Below are 16693 nucleotides of genomic sequence, written 5' to 3'. Positions count from 1 at the left end.
TCGGTAGCTTAGCAGATAAGTTCATTAAGGCTATATTTATTTTATTTTTATTTGTTATTTATATAGGCTATTATTGTATTGCCATTACCTGTTTTCCCTGTTTTCATACATACAGAAGTTTAGTTTGCTAAATATATCACATTTGTTTAGTTGGATATTGGATGTGAAAAGAAGGAAATGGTTCTTCCATAACATTGCACTTTAGATGTGTGTTAATTTCCCACATCAGGAGTCATTTATACAGTTGTATTTTATAGCAATCAATTATCTATTTAAAAAATGTTCTATGTTCTATGCAAAATGTAACATTTTCTATTAAAGAAAAGATAGAAAATAAATATTTGTGTGTGCTGTAAAGTGGTTAGAAAAAATTAAATCGGAATCGGCTAAAATCGGTATCGGCAGGTCAAGCTCAAAGAAAATCGAAAATCGGAATCGGCCTAGAAAGTTGTAATCGGTGCATCTCTAAATTATACACATAGGCAGGTGGGGTGTAGAGCTAGAAGGGATCTTACCTTCCTCCATGTGATGTTGGGAAAGGGGTCTCCCTCCGCCTCGCAGGGGATGACCAGTTCTCTCCCAGCCTCCTGCCTGTACTCCCCTCCAGGAACCACTGAGAATTTGGGAGGGTCCTGCCGGGGGTGAAGAAGCCAGAACAGGTAAGTAAACTGATGAGTTGGTGGGGAACTTGCAATGCCTCCTGTTTTGCTATCTTCGGATCATTTAAATGCATAGTAGTTTTGCATTGCCAGGTCTTTCTCCACAGCTCTGCAAAGGAGGGTCTGGCTAGTTCACACAGCATTCCGGGATGGGAGAAAAACATGCTCTGGTTTATTGGCATTTCTTTAAACCAATCACCATCGTCTTGGGTGGCTGCACCGGACAGAGCCACGGTGCCTCTGCAAAATAGTCTCGGGAAGAACTTGTTTTGGTGGAACATGTGTACGTTCAAAGGTTGATTTAGTCGTGTAACAGAAAACTCAGATTGGACAGATAGTCTAGCTAGCTGTCTGGATTTACCCTGCAGAGATCTGAGGAGCAGTTAACCATAGTCCTCATGAATCCACCAGAGTTTAAAATTACAACACAAAGAAAGCCGAAGGTAACGGATATTGGGCCGAAAAGAGTGACATCTCGCGGAATTTCCGGTGGCAAAGGAGACTAAATGCACAGTGACTATGACTGTACCTTTAGCACCAGGGGAGCGGGAGGGGACCATCCCATGGAACCCAGGGCATTGTAAGGCATGCAGGTATAGGTGCCGAGAGAGTCCTCCGTGACCTCTGCCACACGGATGCTCCCATCGTCCATTTGGCTCCAACCAGGGTACTGTGGAAGGAAAAGTCATGGACGGTGTGTAATGAAGAGTTACGTTTTGTTATAGATCAATGCAAATGGTTCCTATCAATAACTTTGAAGGTTAACTGAATCCTTTCACTCAAATAAGAGACAGAGGGGCGCACTGAAAATGAAAGGATGAAGTGAAGAATGGAATCACATTCAAGCTTCATCTGAAATGACGCACTTGTTTCCAGTTTGAGGTAGGGTAAAGTGAGCGGAACCAAAGCTGCAGCACTGCACCGGCTCACCTTATCTATCCGGAGAGGGAGGCCATCTTTCTTCCACTTAACCAGAGTTACCGGGGGGTTGGCATCGACAGGACAGCGGATGAAGCCGGGCAGACCAATGGCCACGTAGATGACAGATGGCATGTTTCCCACACGGGCAGGATCTGGTGAAAAACACATGAAATGAGATAGAACATCTCTTTGTAGCTTAGGAAAACGGGTGCCTGCTGATTGTAAAATCAAACAGTTTATGGGATGTGGGCTCATCATTAAATGATAAATGAGTTTATGTGGAGCACAGCTGGTCTCAGAGCAACATTTGTGCGTGTTTGCAGAGTGTAAATTGTTCTACACTGAACCCCCATGCTCATCAGGTTTATTCCTGAACTGAAGCATTGTGCACATGATGGCACATAAGAGTAAATCAAACAAGATTTGAACAAGATTCAAATCTCACTACAAACCTGCTCTCATGCATGTGTGTGCGTCACTGACTTCTATCACACTTAAAGGTAATCTTTCAACCTGGACCCTATTTTCCCATGCATTGGTGTACTAGTGACAAATGTGAACAAACATCTTTGAAATTGGTTCAGTATTTAGAGAAAATGATGTAACCGGATAATTCTTATTGTACCCAGGGACAACATGGGTTTCTTTTAAAGTGCTCATATTATGCTTTTTACTTTTTCCCTTTCCTTTATAGTTTCATATATCTTTTTTGTGCACGTTATAGGTTTACAAAGTGAAAAAGCCCAAAGTCCCCCCCAAAGGGACTTACCATCTCCAACAGAAAACACTGTTCACAAACTGCTCCAAACAGCTCTATTGTAGTCCAGCCTTTACTTCAGAGACAAACGTGGTCACTTTGGAACACACGTTATAATGCTCGCCTAGCTGCTAGCATGGCACGCCCTCATACTCTGCTTCTGACTGGCTAGTAGTCCTTACCTAGCTACTGTCAGGGCACGCCCTTTATACTCTGCTTCTGACTGGCTAGTAGTCCTTACCTAGGTACTGTCAGGGCACGCCCTCATACTCTGCTTCTGACTGGCTAGTAGTCCTTACCTAGGTACTGTCAGGGCACACCCTCATACTCTGCTTCTGACTGGCTAGTAGTCCTTACCTAGGTACTGTCAGGGCACGCCCTCATACTCTGCTTCTGACTGGCTAGTAGTCCTTACCTAGGTACTGTCAGGGCACACCCTCATACTCTGCTTCTGACTGGCTAGTAGTCCTTACCTAGGTACTGTCAGGGCACGCCCTCATACTCTGCTTCTGACTGGCTAGTAGTCCTTACCTAGGTAATGAGCATGTGCGACTCCCAACAAAGATGTAACAGAAGTGAGATGTCTCACTCTGTAGCTAAAACAGAGAGCTCAACACACAGGGTGAAAAGAGGAGCTGCAGCAATGTGCAGTACAACAAAAATATGGTGTTTTTTTTAAATTAAATGTAAACCTATTACATATTGACATAACCTCTAAATACAATTGTGAACCTGTAAATGAGCATAATATGAGCACTGTAACTATTATATCATCCAATCATCATACAAATCTGTATGCCATTTACTATTTAATATTAAGTCAACAAAGTAGTATTACAGTCCATCTAATCAAAATACTGTCCAAAGCCTGCTGTGTCTCCATGAGGCTCATTGACATAAATATGTTTGTTACTGCATATCCAGCAAATTAAACTATTAAACTATTAGTGGCTATCCATCACATTTCCACCCCCTGTATTTTAGGTCTTAAATAATTGGGATTTGACATGGTCGAGCTATACCCTTTGGGCATAGACAGGCACACAAGAAAAAAAGAGAGTTCATCTGGTAGAAGAAAAAGGGGCTGAGAGGAGGAAAAGGAGGACAAAAAAGAGGAGAAGCTCAAACTTCTCCTTCCCAAACCCTGAATCCTGAAGAGGGGAGAGAACAGCGTGGTTCCTAAATTAGGTCAGAGAGGAGAGCTTCAGAGCAGGCACTGGGTGATAAGAAGGAGAATTGGTGTGAGTGAGGAGGGAAAGGAGGGGGGGGGTGAAGAAGAGGCATGAGCGCTACCAGAGGAGTGATAGAGGAAGGACGAGTGAGGCTGAGCGTGGGAAAGAGGACAGATGAGAGAGAGAGAGAGAGAGTTACAGCGCTTTAAATATCTGTATACATGTGAATTGAATTTTTTTGTTTTTGTTTCATATTGCTCATTAACATTTATTTTCATATTTGCTATGTAAATTGATTTACCTAATTAATATTAATCCATCTGATTATTGTGTTAATGTTCATATAATTGTTTATTGTGTTCTGTACGAATATTTGGACAAATTGCACATTGATGCTTTTGCAAGATTGTTATTGGAACTTTCATGCCAATAAAGCCCTTTTGAATTTGAGAGAGAGAGAGAGAGAGAGAGAGAGAGAGAGAGAGAGAGAGAGAGAGAGATGTGAATGGATGACGTAAGGTAGAGAGGAGCTGGTGGAGGAGAGAGGAGAGAGAACAGAAGGGAGAGGAGGGAGGAGAGAGGAGAGAGGACAGAGGAGAGAGGGGAGGAGAGAGGAGGCGGGGTGACACAACGAAGCAGGCAAAAGGCATTCATCTGGCTTTGCAAAGGAGAGGAGATGAGAGAGTGAGTGAATGAGTGCGTGACATGGGGAGATGGAGGGATTAAACCTCAGCGAGAGAGATCGACTGACCGCACCGTTGCCAGAACAACTTTGTACTACAGCTGCTGTCCTCCCGAGTCCTAACCGCCGGCCAGCCAGCGCTCCACCACAGAGAGCCCAGAGGAGCCCCGCCACCAGGACCACAGACAAGAATATCAGCCAAGTTTCTAAATATAGCCCTCAGACAGCGCTATCGCTCACAACACGCTGGTTCCCACTGCAAGATGCTTTAGGGAAGTCATTCACTGGCAGGCATTTCAGGGAGAAAGACAGAGGCAGGACAGGGAGGAAAGGAGGAAAGGAGACTGTGGGAGAGAGATTTCAACAGAGAGAAAAAGGGCATGAAGCGAATGGTGAAGCGCGAATGTTGAGGATTGAGAGAAAGGGATAAAGAGAGGAAGAGGGGACAGAAGGAAAACATGAGAATAAGGGGAAAGAATAGAACATAAAGACAGAGGGAGCGCTCTGCAGTCTGACAAAGAAAAGTCCTTGGTCTTACAGCAATGATGTAATCCCCCCCCCCACCCCTCCCCACTTCTCCCTCCCTCCCTCTCACGACTGGTGTTGCCTGCTTCTGTTCGACACACACACACACACACACACACACACACACACACACACACACACACTAATGTACAGCCATCAAAGGAGGCAGGAGCGCAAAGGAATGCAAAATGTCTGTTGCCTTGACTACTGCCAGTGGCCGGTCACCGGTCGACGAGGTTAAAATCTCAGAGCTCGTCCTGCCTCTGTCTGTCTGCTCCAGATAAGAGGATAAGAGCCAGATGCTTTTCCAAAGTGACAAATTCACCAAGCGTCATGATTATAGAGCTGCGAGTGACTGATGGACTGAGTGAGTGTTTTATGGGATGGGAGAATGAGGAGGCGGACACCCATGATGAAGACAGAGGGAGGGAGAGATAGAGATGTGTTGCTGTGCATATGAATATATATACATAAATGAGTACAAATGAGAAATGTAGAGGCGGGGGGGGGGCAGGGGAGAGAGAGGGAGCAGGAGGGAGAGGCAGAAAGCAAACAAATAAAAAATAGAAAAGTGTATTTGAGATAGCAAATGGGTGTTAGTATGGCACTGGCTGAGAGGTGGGACAGAGTAAGCCTGGAGACCAGGGGTTTCCCTTCCATTACAAGGCTTAGGAGCAGCACCTAAGCCTACCGTACACTAGAAGACTTTGAACAGACTTTGAAAAGACTACTGCAGTCTGACACCATCTCACATCTAAAGACAACCGTCTCACATCTATCGTTAAAGACTGTCATAATATGTAAAGACTGGCGATCTTGCAGGGTCACACATTGCAAGGCTACAACTAGATTCGTTTTGAGCCCTGCGTTTATAGTTATAATAATAAAATATGTTTTTATCACTTCATTTTTCTGTAATATGTACCACTGTTTTTGAAGTTTTTAACACCCAAACTTTGTTATAGCCAATATATAGTAATGAGCTAAATTGATTCAGCCTCATCTGTCACTGAAACATCTCACAGAGCAGATACGCTCACATTATCAAATGTATAAATCCATACTGATGGAACAGGAATCACAGGAACCCCATGTTTTTCTATTTTCCCTCTGGTGCGCTTATCGGGAGCAGTATCTGTAATGATTGATCATGGAGTGTCTACGAGCTTCGTGGTTCCACTGTAGGAATACAGTATACCTAATTCCCACCATAGGGGGCGGGGTAAAATGAGTTAATTCATAAATGAAAACAAGGCTGTTTTCTGCCACTCCTCATGGAGCCCACTTGAAAGCTATTTTTATCCAGAAAATGTCTGCTATCAGTCACCCTGGTGAAGACAGTTAGGCCTGCCGCTGTCCTTTCAGCTGCTCAGGAGCTGCTGCTGACGGTCGCAGTCGGTCTGGACTCAGTAACACCTGATGTGGTTTCCCAGTAGATTATATTATGTGTTTTGCATTTAAAGAGTATCAATAACACAAAATACATTTTGACGTTCTTGATTGGTAAATAATACAACTAAAATACAATTTCATGACCTGTTGATTAAAGGCATTCAGAGTCACACACACAAATATATATATATATATATATATATATATACACACACTGTATATACAGATGGATGTGCCTTGGATGTTTATGTGCTTTATGTATTTTAATGTGGCAATGTTTAATGTTTGTTCTTTATTACTGTTTTAAAAGGAACGGACATTGGAAATTAGCAATAGCTATAAATGCTGTGATGCTGTACATCTGTCCTATGTCGTAGCACCTGTCCCTATTCAAATAAACATGAAATTTAATGGAGGGGGTCTCGATACAACTATTTTTAATAACCTATACATAAAGGAAAAAAAACAACTTTTGCTGATAATCATACTTTTCCTATTGGGCAAAGTTGTATTTTATGTAAATGTATATTGCATATTGTATGTATTGTACACTGCTAAATTTTGATAAAATGCGATGAAAGCCCAGATGACCCTGATAACACTGCAGAGCTGAGAGGTGATACAGCAGCCTCCAGACCGCTTCAGTCCAGCCTTCCAGGCTTTGTTTTTCTGCTGTCTATTCATATTAGAGATTACACTTTCAGATATCTAGATTAATGTCTCCCTTTTTTTCCATAAAAATATCCAGTTCTTCATTGTAAGTAATCTTGTATTTCACACAACACATATGTCCTTAAATAGCTTTTCGTTGAGGAAATAAATTCATAAATTTTGAGAACAGAGCCAGGAGGAGGTGCAGAAGTCTAGTTTTCTCTCAGACCCTTGAATATAATATGCTGAAAGGTTATTATGGAATTTTATGCCCAATGATGCAAAAAAATAAAGGGCCTATACTGTAGACCTTTTTCACAGCAGACATGTTGACTTGTCATAGTAGGAAAAGCACAGCTGAAACTGATAACCTGAACAATGGCTCAATTCCATCAAGTGTCCCAGTGAGCTATTTCAGTGAGTCAGCATGAACAATACCAGGGTCTCTGCTAAGTGGAATGCAGCCATCATTAATGGTTTTGATTACACCTGTGCTTTTCCTACTATGACATGTCAACATGTCTGCCATGAAAAAGGTCTATTGTAGCTTCAAATTCCCTAATAAAGTATTTTCTTGGCTTCTTTCTATGAGCTACGGGATCCTATATGAACACACTAACTTCTACCAAAGTTAGAACACTTTAGCTTGTTTCACATGACATGCTTTTTCTTGTTCTTTGGATGTGGGTGGGGCTCAGTTGGAAAAAGGTGATGTCACAATCCTCCATGCCCCAATCAGGATTCATTTTTATCAAATAATTGAATGGAATTTGGTGGATTGTTTGATCACTGTCAATCAAATGTGATCAAACCCACACAGGCCCCAAGAAACCAATTAACAGACCTTTTAGTATTGACCTCTTACAATAATACACAAGGATGTTTTTGATTGTTGCTGATTTAGTTATTAATATTTAATGTCTAAGATTTGAAGCCAAGTTTTCAGGTGCTGGAAGTTATCCATGTTCTTGCAGTGGACAGCATCTCTTTCTCTACCTGCTCTGCCATGCTTCATTCCTCTGAACCTCCGTCATGATTAGCGCTTGGGTTCAGGTATTATTAGTACAGAGTTGACCCACACAAACAGGCCTAAAGAGGAACCCTTGCAATGAACCAGGACAGACTCTAAAGTTCAGCACATACAGCAATGAAAAGTGTAGAAAAAGCTGAACACTCACATTGCACTGTTAGGTAGGCAGAAGCAGTGGGGGGTTGGCCCAGGCTGTTGCTAGGAGCACAGGTGTATTTCCCAGCATCCTCCGGCTTGACTTGAGCAATGATGAGGGATCCATCAATGAGAATACTGACTCTGCGCTTTAGGTCACTGTGAAAATGAAGAGAGAGGAAACGTTAATGTTGGGATCAAAGTGTTTTTTTTTCTTTTAGAAGAAATCAGTGTTGAGAAAAAAAGACTTGGCAAAATGTTAGCAAATTAGCAAACATCTAAGGTGTATTTCAAAAGAAGACTCGTGCAGTGTGTACCAAACGTGTACACATTGGGAGAGCTATCTTCCACACTGAAGCTTAGTCTTTGTTAGTACTAAATACTATTTCAACACATCTTCTCAGTCATCAGAAGGTACAAGTCTTACCCTTATGAGCATTTACTTGAGAATATTTAAAGACAGATGTACACGCATACTGTCACTGATTTATGATGCAAGGCTTCCATGAAGACGACGACAGTATATTTGGCCAGTGCCACATTGTCTTGCCCTTTTGTGCTTTTACCCCAGTGGATGTGTAGCTCTGACTTTCATACAGTATAAATGATGTCCTGCACACAGCTTGATTCATGATTCCCAGCAGAATGGTTGGTTGCATAGGAACTGTAAGTCTCCACGCTATAAAAGGTAGCTGGAAAACTCATTAGGATATGCCAGTGTGAGGTTGATGGATTAATTGATACCAATATCAATAATAACTTTGCCAGATGCAGAGATTTCAGACTTTCTAGAACACCCCCAGCTTGCAGGCTTTGTGTTGGATCTGAAGAAGGGGATCAGAGAGATCTCGGTTCATGCTCGACTTAGCATCAAGCACAGTGCCTGCAGATTTTTCAGCAGCACATTCATACTTTACAAATCCCATTTATTTTCATCCTAAAGGGGCTCTACTATTGTGAGATCTGGGGTGTGTGTGTGTGTGTGTGTGTGTGTGTGTGTGTGTGTGTGTGTGTCTCTGGAGAACTACACCAAAGTTACTGTTACATGTTTCTGGAACTAGCCTCAAGTGCAATATCTGTGAGAAGTATCCATTGGATTGCATATGGTTAGACTGTGGCGGTGAAGGGATTTTGACTGCTGTTTTAGCTGATTTTGGACTAAGGAAAAGAAAACAAGTCAGGCATAAAGTAGCCTAGCATTTTTAGGTTGTGATGGACTACATCACACCATATTAGCATGACAGTATTAAAGGCAATTTTTTATTTTACCCATCAAACTCCAAAAACACTGGCGCCTACCCTTGAACAGATGTAGGCTATTATTTACAGGATAAGTCTCTTGAGATCCTATTGTCAAAAGGGTCCTGACAAGTCATTTCATTTTACCAGCTGTTGGGTGGTGCATACAAAAAACATACAGAAACCCTTAAAGGTCATGGATTCCGAGAAAAAAAAGAATGGTCAAAATTGGTCAATCCGCAGAGGCAAATATTTCCCAACTTAAGTCCATTTATGGGTCATGCTCCCCAAAACCCTGGCTCCAACATTTCCCATAATACAATGTGATAGTGTCCCTTTTAGATAGTGCTCGTTAATGTTTATTCTTTTAATGTCAGGACTCCGAAGGATTCTTCTTCCATCATTTAGCTTCAGCTTTTCTCAGTTTCAGCTTTAACAAAAAGCTTGGATTTCAAGGTGTGTAGTTTGAAAGATTTGGGTGTTTAAAGAATGTCCAGACCTTGGTTGTTATTTTTTCACTGGCAATAATGTGGAGGTTGGATGACAGCTCAGAATCAATAATAACTTTTACAATTATATAAATAATATTAAATAGAATCAACTTGTCATAATAAAGACCAATCACTGCATGTAAGTGAAAGAATATTTGATCTTTTGACTCAGTGTTTAGTGCCAAGAAGCATACTAGAATACTAGAATTTCCCATAATGCATCAACAGCATCCTCCCTGTCTGTAAATGCCCATGTCTTACAAACTCCAGGCTCCCAGTTTGTAATGCAGGTTATCTGTTGTCTAATGCCCAAGCCTAAACTGAGATGACCCTGATGATATCATCAGGGTTATTTTTTTTCAGACTTTGGAAATCTCCCTCCAGAGTCACAGAAGACATTAAACAACTGTTTTCACATGCTGGGTAGTACTCCTCATGAGTACATGTATGTGTAAAATACAACATTACAGTATTAAACATAAGGGCACGCTGTAAATTATTCAGTGCAGTAAAGCTGCTGTTTTGTAGAACACAGCATGCGCTGTAGCTCTGTCTATAGTGTCAATAGTCCAAGATGTTGCATTTATCCATTTCTACATCAGACATATGTTTGCATTTGGAGAGAGGGAGCAGGGATGAGATAAAGGTCTGCTGACTGTTGACCAGCCACTTGCAGTAGCCAAGGCAACAGATATTTTGCAATTCTTGGCTTTGCTCCCTCCGCTGCCCGTTCCACATCATACTGTAGTGCAACGAGCAGAGGTATGAGTCTTGGGAGAAAAGCGAGTGAAAAGAGATGACATCATCCCTGACGGAGACAACACGTTTTTTGTCATTTAACCACTGTTGTGGTGTCACTTTCACAGGATGTGTTTTGCAAAGCAGTATTTCGGCTGATTGGACATAGACTATAGAGGTCTTAGAAGCAAAACATCAAAACAGAGATCATTTTCAAATCTGTCATGATTGCGGCTTTTTTCAAAAGACTTAAAAAAGCCTTACAATTCAGAGAGCTGTTCACGCTGCTCCGACTGAAACATGAGGGGAAAACAGCTGTCAAATGTAAGGGATTTGTTAGCAAAGGCAATCATTTCTCAAACTACACCATTCAGTCCTCAGTCACTACAGTCATAAAATAACTAGAAACTGCCAGGAGCAACAGAATGTGCATCCCCTGCCCTGTCTGGAGGCATTAGAACAAGCTTTGTGTGAAATCCTACAGTACCACAGTCGTAGTTTAAGCCATGTTGTGGACAGAGAAGCTTAGGAAGCGGTAGTTTAGGCTACGAGTGACTTAAGAACTTGGGTCAAACTGGGACAAGCCACATTGATTGCCAGGCTGATCTAGTGACTCTGTGAGCAATTTGAAATACAATTTGAAGGCATTACTGATGCATGAGCCTTGTGTCACACAGTATCTCTCACAATACGCATGGTAGTGAACTGATTCATCAGCGTGGTTGTTTGTGTTCACTATCTCCAGTCACAGAGACTGATGAGCATTAAATGAATGACTCAGCTGTAAGATGCATCCGGTGGGTCTCCCTTCCACAGGATAGAAGCTGCAGAGTGTCACCCATCTCATTTCTCCTAAGCTTTACTTAGGGTGGCACTTTCTACTTATGTCTTCCTTCTTCAGGGTTTCCCCCAGAAAAGTTGTTTAGGCCCGGTGGCAAGGGTCTTTTTTTTATGAGGGCCGCATTAATGTAGAGGCCAATAGTTTCTGTGATAAAAGAATCATGGACAGTATTGCGAAATTGAGAATTTTAAAAAGCTACAAGACAGATTCCACAGGGCTGCACATTAAGTCAGAGCTGAAAGCTAATTGGAGATTTGAAAATATGACTAAGTTTTCAACCCTGCGGCCCACTGTAACTATAGTTTTAAAAAAAAATCTTAAAAATAAATTAAAAAGTAATTCTCAGTGGCTTAGGCACTGGGGAAACCCCTGCATCTTGTTTTATTAAATCTTCCCTTTGCTTTTTGGCTATCAGGGTTAGGTTTTCTTTTTCTTGTTGTCGATGTTTAACTGTTTTTATACCCTTGCCAAATGTATTCAGAGGTCTGCACACAGGACTTTCAAGCGGGGGAGCGCTATTTGTGTCCCAGAAGTACTTCTTAATGGGACCGGTGTTTTAACTTACTTTTTTCTAATCTTAACTAGTCCTTTTGGTGCTTAAACTTAACTGTCACAGCGTCTTATCACAGTCACCTTTTAGTGGATAAACTTAAAGCAACACTAGAGAACGTTCCCCATTTCGGTCCCCCTACAGGTTGTCTCATACCCGATCTGGCAAACTTGCAGAATATGAAGAGAATATGTGACTAGCAGTGACTAAATATGTATTTAGTTTTTATTTATGTAAAGCCTTTTAACTAAGAGATGGCTTAATTTCTCACCAAACAAAAACGATGTAAAAGAAGATGGTAAGTCATTTGAAAGGGTTCAGATTTGATGAGTTATTTCGGAACTGGACTTAGATTTGATAAAATGCGATGAAAGCCCAGATGACCCTGATAACACTGCAGAGCTGAGAGGTGATACAGCAGCCTCCAGACCGCTTCAGTCCAGCCTTCCAGGCTTTGTTTTTCTGCTGTCTATTCATATTAGAGATTACACTTTCAGATATCTAGATTAATGTCTTCCTTTTTTTTCCATAAAAATATCCAGTTCTTCATTGTAAGTAATCTTGTATTTCACACAACACATATGTCCTTAAATAGCTTTTCGTTGAGGAAATAAATTCATTACTCAAGTGTGAGATTTTGTGTGATGTTTTAAACCTGTTTCACTATATATCAACTCTGGAAAATAAACATATTAGTGCAAATCTTTCCATCATGTCCTTATTTTACATTTTTCAAAAGGGCAGACATCCTGTTATTGAAATGAAGTTACGGTATGCTGTAAAGATATTTCCTATTTCTTTTTCATAATTTAATTATAAATGAAATATAATATTAGGCAGCATGAAATGGCCATACCAGTAAAAAGAGAAAATCTCCCTCTTTGTTTGACTAAATTGCCTGATGCACGAGAGCTGGTTTTGACTCCGTCTCCTTTAAAAAAGGTGCATTGAAGCGGATGTTGATGTAATTTGATGCATTGTGAATGTGCATCATAAACCTAACTTAACTTCAAGCTTTGGTGGCTGTAGGGCACTTTATGGGGAAGCAGAAAGGACAAGTGCATTTTTGTCTCTGTCAGAACAGCTTCCAAGGATCAACAGTGGAAATGTCAACGCTTGTGGCAACGGAGGGAGATGTGCCGACTGACTGACATTTCTAGAGATCCATCATACAACATTTGTGATTACGCCTTCTTTCCATTATAACGCTTTTTTTTGTTTAAAGCTGATAACATGGATCTTCAGGAGATGTATGTCTTTCCGTCTAAAAACTCATCAAACTGAACTGGCTCAGCATATTGTCTAGCAGTGACTAAATATGTAGCGAAAGCCTTTTAACTAAGAGATGGCTTCATTTCCCACCAAACAAACTACGTAAAAAGAAGATGGTAAGTCATTTGAAAGGGTTCAGATTTGATGAGTTATTTCGGAACTGGACTTAGATTTGATAAAATGCGATGAAAGCCCAGATGACCCTGATAACACTGCAGAGCTGAGAGGTGATACAGCAGCCTCCAGACCAACAGGGTGTAGAATTGCCATTTTTCCACTGCATGGTACAGCTCAACTTGATGCTGCTCGACTAGCTCCGTTTTGGTTTAGATAGTACTGCACCTGGAACTTTCTTCGGTCGAGGTTCCAAGCGAGCTGAGCCGATACTAGAAGGAGGAGTTAAAACACTGCGGATCACTGATTGGTCAGAGAGAATCATCACTAGCGCGACACGCGACATTCTGCACAAACCTGCCATTTTAATATAGCCAAGCTATCGTCAATAGCAACGGCAATTTTTTACTCACTTGACCCACATTTAAAAAATTGGCAGCCCGCAAAACTACGGCGTACACTACACGTCCAATTATGTACAGACATTCCTCTGTTTGGATGCCAATTTAAGGATTCACCGAATGACGCGTTAAAGACAGATATCACAGCAGTTTAGAGCATCGTGGCTATGAAGATCGGCTGAGAATCTCACCTACACTGATGGGGTACTATCCTCAAAGGAAAGCAAAAAGAGAAAGGTACTGGTACCAAAAAAGTGAGCCGAGTCAAGCAGAGCCGTACCATACAGTGGACATGGCATTACAACACAAGAGCTACGTGCTTGTGCAATATTTGGCACCTGTTGTGCGAGAGGAAGAGGTATCACTGCCAGAAATCAGCAATGAGTTGAAATGACTCATGATGAGTGTTTTCCGTTCTCTCACAGGCTGCATCACTGCACCCCATGTGGGCTGAGTCTTTTGCAGCGGCACGGGTTCGGGTCCGACCTGCTGCCCTTTGCTGCGTGTCATTCCCCATCTCTCTCCCCCTTTCCTGTCTATCCACTGTCACTATCTAATAAAGGGAAAAAGCCCCAAAAAACATTTAAAAAAAACTGAATCTCTTTTAATAAATGTTCTTACCATCTTCATAATTTATTAGAGAATTCAGCTGCAGTGCGACAGACCATAATCGCTGTTTGCAAAGCTAGGTTTTGCTGGATATTAATTTATTCATCTATGCAGTTGGAATATATGAAATTTAAAGGAGGGGGTGCTGGTCCGATTATTACTGTGGTTGTTTTATTAAGTATTTTGTAACCTCTCACCCATGAGGGTAAAACATTTTTTATAGTCTAATCTGACATGAGAAGAATCGTAAAACTTCAAATCAGTTTTAAAGTTAATAAAACAGATTTGACTGTTTTTGAGCAAAGGAGATGATAATTATGTAATAACAGTATTACAGTGATCTTAATTAGGCAAACATCTCATTTAGTTTAAAGTGTTACAGAAATGGTCCTGTGTTTGACCTAGTAAGATTGCTGCCATGCTTTTGAAATAAAAAAGTGTCTAGTTTAGACATGAGACCCACATGTTAAATTACCGTTTACATAAGGAGTGAATGTCTGAGAGGGGCTTTGGTCCATGCTGTCTTGAGTGGACTCTCAAAAACATTCATGTGAGAACCAGGACTCCCTGGGAGAAGAGATCTCATATCTCAATGGGACCTTTCTGGCTAATTAAAGAATACATAAAATAAAAATAAAAAATAATAATAATGTGATGTTATTCTCAAAACCCAATCACCAAGTTGAAACAGAATATAACATACAATGACCCCTAGAAATTATTCATAAAAACATACATAATGAAGTAGTGCAATATAACATGTATGAAGACAAGGGTATTGTTTTGAACATTGGACATCATTGTCATGTAAAAATGACTTTTTTAGTTACACTGCAGCTACTACAATCTTAAAGCAATTAGATAAGCCGTTTTACACGCCAAAAGAGTCCCTAAAAGCCTATGTAGTTAGCTAAATAACTGCTACACCAAAGGGCAGATTTCTGTCCACACACAGCCTGTCTGATCATCATTGCATTTGTACCTGTTTTTTTTATTTAATTAAAGTTATATCATTACTCTCTAGTAAATATCCAGCACAGAAACAACACAGGACTCTTGACAGTGGCTGGTGTACAGTCTGTACAGACAGGTGAGGTGATATGGCAGACCATAATGAAACCAATCATAACTTTACTTCTTGAAGAAGACGTTGTCCTCCTCCCAGAACCAGGTGTAGGTCAGATTGCGAGGGTAGGCCTCCGCCTGGCAGGTGAAGAAGGCGTCCTGCGAGATGTTCACTGTGATGTTCTCTGGTGGCAAAACAATGAACGGAGGGCCTGGTGGAGGGGGGGAAGACACATACACTGAGTAGGACACTTTGCCTCAGCAGAAGTGCATGATGCCAAATGTCATTTTGTCAAAAAGGGATTGAGACGAATTTGTATCAAATAAATCAATTACAATATTTTGCTTAGCAGAAAATCCATTTTTGCGGGGATGGAACCTGATATTGGAAAAATAATTACTAGGGCTGTCACTTTATATTCGAAATTCAAACTACTGTTCAAACGTAGGAAGAAATCAAATATTTGATCTATAGTCATTGGATCAAGTTCAACATTTTCAATGTATAAGTGCAACAGTTTGTTCTTAAATATTTTTTTAAACTAGGCTGCCCCCTCTTAGACGATTAGTCAACTAATCGGTTGTTTTTGTCTTAGTCGACTAAGATTTCATTTTTTATGCTTTTTTCATGCTGAATGACTTTATTCCAAGAAACTCATGAGCACATTTCTGGTAAACACAAGATTTAAAGTGGTGCTTTTGCATGATTCTTTGTAAAGGCCATTACAGACCAACCAGACGGCCGACGCTCAGCAGAAAAGGCAGTTGGACTGATCAGTCTCCCCGAAGTTGGTCAAAAAAGTGCCTCAGAACACACCGAAGAGACGAGACGTAATACGTCTCCATAACAGCAGGCGGCGCTAATCTGTATTGTCGCCCAAAAATGAAAATCGGCAGCTGATTGGATGAACGCGTCATGTGGGTCTGACTGCTGCTTCCAGATTTTGGATTTTTCAACCGGCCATTAATGGCGACTCATTCAGAATACGATCTCATATTGGACTAAAGTAGTTCACCGAAACGTGTTTCTGAAAACATTTTAAGAGAGAAATAGGCCGTGCAGTTGCTGAATCTGTCTTCATTTCAGATCAACAAAGGTCAGTTTAAAAGATTTTCATCAGATTTTGAGAGACTCTAGCCACGCTCATCCTGCTCGCCATTTCCAGGTGAGTCCCGACTGCCCTGTCTCTGACTGAGCATGTCAGGTCGGCCCAAATGAAGGCCGACAGCTCCTCCAACAGACGACGGCACGGAACACACCGAACAGACTCGAGTCCAACCTCGCCAGACTGTCCAACGGCCGATCATCGGCCCGGTGTGTAGCTGCCTTAAGAGAAACTCAGTTTTACAGATCTGTCGATTAAATTAACTAATCGATTAGTCGATAAAATCATATTGTGTTAGTCGACTAACACCTGAAGCACACCGCATGCTGAAGCTCCGTGAAGC

The 16693-nt window shown here is 41.2% G+C and overlaps 1 protein-coding gene across 1 annotated transcript in view; it reads right to left on the bottom strand.

The window, feature by feature from the left end:
• igsf9bb (immunoglobulin superfamily, member 9Bb) overlaps positions 1–16693 on the bottom strand; it is a 133397-nt gene that overhangs the window by 39431 nt on the left and 77273 nt on the right. Inside the window, exons 6-10 of the mRNA XM_078266574.1 lie at positions 15315–15456; positions 7938–8083; positions 1590–1732; positions 1189–1329; positions 516–632 (exon numbers count right to left, since the gene is read on the bottom strand). Coding sequence (XP_078122700.1) covers positions 516–632; positions 1189–1329; positions 1590–1732; positions 7938–8083; positions 15315–15456 — 689 coding nt within the window. The remainder of the gene's footprint in view (positions 1–515; positions 633–1188; positions 1330–1589; positions 1733–7937; positions 8084–15314; positions 15457–16693) is intronic.

This window comes from Sander vitreus, chromosome 13, assembly GCF_031162955.1.
Source record: "Sander vitreus isolate 19-12246 chromosome 13, sanVit1, whole genome shotgun sequence".
Taxonomy (NCBI): domain Eukaryota; kingdom Metazoa; phylum Chordata; class Actinopteri; order Perciformes; family Percidae; genus Sander; species Sander vitreus.
Note: the sequence above shows the minus strand (reverse complement) of the source record. Positions and strands in the feature narration are given on the sequence as shown.